This window comes from Abrus precatorius, unplaced genomic scaffold, assembly GCF_003935025.1.
Source record: "Abrus precatorius isolate BTA unplaced genomic scaffold, Abrus_2018 Scaffold10, whole genome shotgun sequence".
Taxonomy (NCBI): Eukaryota; Viridiplantae; Streptophyta; class Magnoliopsida; order Fabales; family Fabaceae; genus Abrus; species Abrus precatorius.
In genome coordinates this window covers 21019777-21025586 of record NW_020874292.1, presented here as the reverse complement: position 1 = coordinate 21025586, position 5810 = coordinate 21019777, and the positions used below count along the sequence as shown (strand labels likewise).

Here is a 5810-nt window from a genome sequence, read left to right as displayed (position 1 = left end):
TAAATAATTATATTGGTACGTAATCAAGAAAATATATATATAAATAATAAATAAATAAATAAATCTTTATTAGATAATGTATTCTTTTTTAAAAAATTACTACAAATTATCACCTTGATTAAACAACTCTTGAGAGATAACATGATTATAAAATATAAAAATAAGATATTAGAAACAACTATTAGTAAATTTTTAAAAGTTATATAAAAATTACTTATATAACTAAAATTAAATTAATTAAACTTATTTAATGATGTAAAAGAAGACGAAGAATTAATCTAATAAAGTTTATCTTTTTATTTATATCAAATTTATTCATCTCAATGTTTACATGTGCTTGAATTTTGAAGTTGGGTTTATTTTCATCGCATCTTGATTTACTAGTTTTTAATCGATTAATGGTCATATGTTTTAAATTTAAAATAATTTAATAATATAAAATAAAAATTTTATAAATATTCATACGAATTGTTACAAATATTACTTTTATAATTCATTTTTTCTTTCAAATATTTTTTTAATACATATTTTTATCAGACAAGTATTAAATTAGTTAATAAAATCATTTAAATAAAAAATTAAGGTAATTAATGCATTATGTTTGTTTGAAACATTTTATGTTTAAAAATTCAATTTTATATACATTCAATTTCAAAAAAATTATTAAATATAATTCATGACTAATAATTTAATTCCGTTTTTATTCTATGGCCACCAACATATACCTCTTATATACCATCAATTCTAATTAAATAATACAAGAATCAGAATCAATCAATTCTCATTGAATTTTAAATTTTATTTTATGAATTTTAACAATATAAATATAAATATGTAAAATATTATATTATAATTTTTAGTAAATTTTTTAAAGATATATCAATATAGATCATTTGTTCAAAATAATTTAGTAAAAAAAATAAAAAAATACATTTAAAATATAACAACTGATAATATTTACATAAATCAACAAATAAAAGTATAAATTAAAAATTAAATTATCTCTTTAATTATTAATTTATATGCAATACATAATTAATTATTTTGATTTATCTTGTAGCTAATTTTAGAGATATTTGTTATTACTCAATTGTCATTAGTTTTATTTTTTCAGATAATTTTTATGAATATCAACGGTTACAAATTTAATATCAATAATTATTTAAATTTATCATATTAATTCTAATAATTTTTTATGAATTTCAATAATTTTACTAATTATGTCTAATCAATTTTCATTATTTTTTTAAAAATATTAATAGTTAGTAGTTACGAAATAAATCTTAATTAGTTTTGTTATAAATCATATATATAAATCAATTGTCATTTTCTTTTCAAAGTTATTTTTGTTAGTGTCAAATGTGTATATATTCAAATTTAATACAAGACCCTATACTTTCATACATACACTAGATGCTTGACAAGTACTCTACGGATCTCTTCCAAATTCCAATTACATTTTTGCCCCACAGATTAGTTAATTTTAAAAAGATTGGTCCTAGAATCACCAGAAAATTTCACTATCAAGTATAAATATCTAAATCATGTAAGAGTTGGATCATCATGATTGAAACAAAAAGTTAAAGCATTGTGTTACATGATCTCACTATCATATCAAAATAATAGGCTTAGGAAATATCTGCTTCTGTTGAATGGATCTTGCGATTGAAAAATCATTTAGGTTCAAGTGAAAAGATACTGAAGTAAGGGAGCAACAACTGCTACGCTTAAACTGTTCCCTAGCAATGCATACCTGTACAAGAAAGATAACTGGTATAACACTAGCAATAGATGCACGAATGTCAATATAACTCAGCAATCCGACTAATTAATCATGCAAAGTGGGTATTCAGAAATAACGGCAATTCCACAACTAAACCACCACTAACAACGAAAAATAAGGTGTTTCTACAGAGGAATGCAAAATATTGTTTAAACAAATAAAATGCCATACCGTTGCTTGAGATTAATGTGCTCTGGAAACTCAAATTCCTCAGGAAAAGAATGTAAGTTTGCAACCTAGGTAAATGAGGACAAATACCTTTCAGATTAGTAATATGCACTGAAATCAAAACGAGAGAACTTTAAGAGACATAAATTCATGTTGAAGCATTCTTGCATACCTAGACATTGACTCACAAGAATGCATGACAATCTTGAGAATAAAGAAAATCCACCCACCTCTCTTGGGGTAAAATATCTAAGGCGCTGCTCCTTCAGTGATGTTTTGTCCCTCTTCATTGGCTACAGCACATTCAAATGTTAAGTCGGGAATGAAAGCAAGAGTGAGACCAGTCTCATAGTCACAGGAATTACTACCAAATAGTTACCCGATCCCTCCCCCTCCTTCCCAACAAAAAAAATGCTGGGTTTGTCAAGATAACTTTTCAATTGGTTCACGATCAATTTCAAGAAAATATCAATTTGGATATCCTTTTCTCAATAAGAAGAAAAGAATAAACGGAAACTAAATGGTGATTTGAAAAAGTGAATATGAAGAAACATATTCTTTAGCATCATAGATAAGATTATATCTTAGTTCATAATCAAAACCAACTAGATATTTTATAACAATCAGTGAAAAACTTTTGACACCCACTGGGGAGCCGTTCCAAGTTTGTATCACTAACTAAGCCCTCGAAAGTCACAATGATGAATTCCTACCTGGACAGTTGCCAAAAGGGATCCAGTTCCCTTCACATATCTGTAATAACTTTTTGTAAAACAGCAACATCGCTTTGAATCAGGATAGACAACATCTAACCTCTTTTAAGGAATGAGATGAGAAATACATAGTAGTCAGATAATAAATGGTGATTTGAACATGCTGTTACCAATTACTGAGGCAAGGATACCCATGGCACTTCCCCACCGTTCTACCAAGCTTGGGTGAACGTAATACTGGTCCAAAGAGTCATATTCATGATCATTACCTTTCCCCAAAGTTCGAGAAGTGTTATTAGATAAACCAATCATTAACGCTGCAGATTCAACAGCTATATCATTAATATGGTTCTTTAATTCAAGAAATTTTGCAATAGGTTGACATGACTGCAACAGTTCATGCCTGTCCTCTTGTGATGAATCATCATTAGCCACAGTATCAAAAAGCTCAAATAATGGCCTTGGAGATTGAATCAGCTGGCTGTTCAAACATTCATTCACAAAAGATGAAGGTTTTCTCTTTGCCTGAAAAAATTATACATGCACAAGTCAACAATTTAAAAAATGTTAATGCAAAAATTTTACGCTTCAACAAGCATGAATCCTAGTTTAAGATATTAAAACAACTAAATCTATCTTTGCCCCCTGATCAGTGAAATGTTATAACGCACATAATAAATCAAGTGATTATCAAGAACTTTCACCATGAAATCAAAGGGCAATAGAAACACCAACATCATCGGCATTGACAACCTTTATGATTACCTTTACAATGAATCTTACTACAACCATCCCTTGAAACAATATTCAATCCAATTCAAAAAGCTTGCAGAAACTGCTTTTTACTAACATTTTCCTCTAGTATTCTGTATTTTTGTCCATGCAGTTATAAATTAGTATCATCTGAATAAAAACCAAATGGCTATCTGGCCCAAAATATCTATCAGATTACTTTGTAAATAATTCAGTCTTTTCTTTTTCCAATTTGTAGCTCCAAAACAACATACCAAAACAGAAAGCATTTTGCTATGTTGTAGATGAAATAATTTTAAAATATAGTATTTTGAAACAGTCAGAGTATAGATCCAATATAAGGTTGAATTCTGCTACACTGAGGATTTAATGTATGATATTTCATTTGTAAAAAGATTTTATAGTAAGTTGATGACACATTGAAGATATCACTAAATCGTAAAGGCCATACTTCATGTAATTCAAACAGTTATATTAGATATTTGGACAACAAACTTAAATATAAAGGATAACTCAATTTAAGTCCATGAGAAGACCTCCATTAGAAACCTTTGCCATAGCAGTGTCAAGGGCCCCTAACAATTTTTTTCGTTTCATTTTGGATAAAGCAGATGACACAACAATTAAATTTCAATTTTCAAAACAAATAAGAAAAATAAGCAGGGTTGCAAAAGATTACAATTATATGATCATATCTCAAAGCATATTGCCTATGGCAGTCTATTCCTCAAAGATATAAACTATATCCCAATTTCTTTTGAAACTACATTTCAGATGAAAAGAACATGCCAAAAATAAAGAAATCTACCAGACAAAAATAACGAGGCCTGGAATATGGGATTCCAAACTGCAAAGGGCTCAGAATGAACTCCTGTGTGATAAAATTTGTTTTTTCCAATATTTCAATGAGTTTTGCATGGGTGTCAGATGTCTGTAACCAAGAAGGGAAGCAAGAAAACGGAAAATAATAATTAGAAGAAATCATTAATGAAATTAACTTGGAGTCTTAGCCAATGAGTCGAATCAAACAAGACAAACCTCAAATCCAACAACATTTTCCACAAATAGCATACTTGGAGGATGCAATAGAAGCGGCATAAGCTCGAGAATCTGAAGAAAAGAAAATGCTCGGGCATCACCAGTGTCCTTCTGAAGACCTAAAACAAGATCATTGAGTAACTTTTTGGCAAACAACGAAGAAAGAGAAAATTCACAGGATGAGAAGAAGAAAAACTCACCTTGTCGTGTGTAAGGTTGGCAGGGAGGAGAAAGAAGCCATACATCAGCACCATACCTGTCCAGATCAGCAGCAGACAGGCATTGAATATTTCCCTAAGTCGATCAACACAAGTTAATCACGATAAGCCTAAATATTTCATATTATATGTATGTCTCAGTAGTCTAAAGTCCAAATTCATCAAGTTTAACAAAGATAAAATGGAAAAAAAAAAAGAGTTTATTTTTAGCTTAGCTTAGCTTAGCTTATCAATTTCATGACCAAATCCCATTTATTCAGAAAAACTAAGAGGAATTTAAACTTTTATAAAATGCGCTCAGAAAAATAACAGAGGAACTACAACTTGAACGCGTAAATGAGCCAAAATTATTAACCTAATCAATCACAATTCATTGATGCACAAACCTTTTAGATCACAATCCATAACTCGATAAATAATAGCATTAATACGTAAACAGAACTCCAGCCCCACAATTTCAGTTCGGACAAACCTGAAAAGGACGATGACCAAAATTATGTTGGTAAACATCGTTTGCCGTGTCATTAATTTCAAACGCTTCCACCACTTGCGCGTTCACCTTGGCCTTCATCAGCGAGTACCTCTTAAACAAACGCAGAAGTATTAACATTTGAAATTGAAGAAAAAAGAGTTGCTTGCATAGATGGATAAGATTAGGACTAAGTGCATACCATGCCGCCGATGCCACTGTAAAACTCCAACACTCTCCGACAGCCATCTGACTCGGACGACGCCTTTGCCATTTCGGTGAACGATGTCAATCTATCAATCGATTTTGACCAAACGAAAATTCTTATGACACCACGCTTCTAATTGCCTCTTGCTAAGCATATAGCATTGAATGATTTAAACACCAAAGACCAAACCACTAGGGTTCGTTGAAAAAATTTAAAATAGTTAACAAATAATAAAACGAAATACACTGAATAGAAAAAACGTTAACCACGTTTTTATTCTTGTAAAAATATTGCAATTTAAAATTAGTCTTTTAAAAAATTTATTAAGATTTAATTATAATATCTTTAAAATATTTTTAACCGTATTGTATTAACATTGGATGAAAAAAGTTTAATTTGCGTCATTATTATTTTTAATATTTCATTATTTAAAAATTTAATAAAAAAATTTATATTACTT

At 29.2% G+C, this 5810-nt stretch overlaps 1 protein-coding gene across 3 annotated transcripts; it reads right to left on the bottom strand.

Moving 5' to 3' along the window:
- Positions 1-1380: 1380 nt before the first annotated feature.
- Positions 1381-5494, bottom strand: LOC113850210 (tRNA (cytosine(38)-C(5))-methyltransferase 2). Of its 3 annotated transcripts, none has more exons than XM_027480641.1 (10): positions 5345-5494; positions 5146-5256; positions 4656-4749; positions 4456-4574; positions 4226-4348; positions 2856-3189; positions 2665-2759; positions 2124-2244; positions 1955-2041; positions 1381-1753 (listed from the first exon to the last, which is right to left on the bottom strand). In XM_027480641.1, the coding sequence occupies exons 1-10, from the start codon at positions 5414-5416 to the stop codon at positions 1740-1742; spliced, it is 1170 nt and encodes a 389-aa protein (XP_027336442.1). In that variant the 5' UTR covers positions 5417-5494; the 3' UTR covers positions 1381-1739. The 3 variants fall into 3 exon arrangements, with proteins under 3 accessions (XP_027336442.1, XP_027336452.1, XP_027336460.1); XM_027480651.1 differs by having other exon boundaries at positions 1399-1753; positions 1955-2019; positions 2182-2244; positions 5345-5448; XM_027480659.1 differs by lacking the exon at positions 5345-5494 and having other exon boundaries at positions 1399-1753; positions 1955-2019; positions 2182-2244; positions 4656-4711; positions 5146-5219.
- Between the last annotated feature and the right edge of the window lie 316 nt (positions 5495-5810).

Excerpts from the sequence above, each read along its gene's own strand:
- LOC113850210 (XM_027480641.1), bottom strand. The coding sequence starts at position 5,416 with ATGGCAAAGGCGTCGTCCGAGTCAGATGGCTGTCGGAGAGTGTTGGAG. Across the intron at positions 4,575-4,655 it reads CCAACCTTACACACGACAAG|GTCTTCAGAAGGACACTGGT; the intron begins GTGAGTTTTTCT and ends ATCTTGTTTTAG. Across the intron at positions 4,349-4,455 it reads AAAATGTTGTTGGATTTGAG|ACATCTGACACCCATGCAAA; the intron begins GTTTGTCTTGTT and ends TCTTGGTTACAG.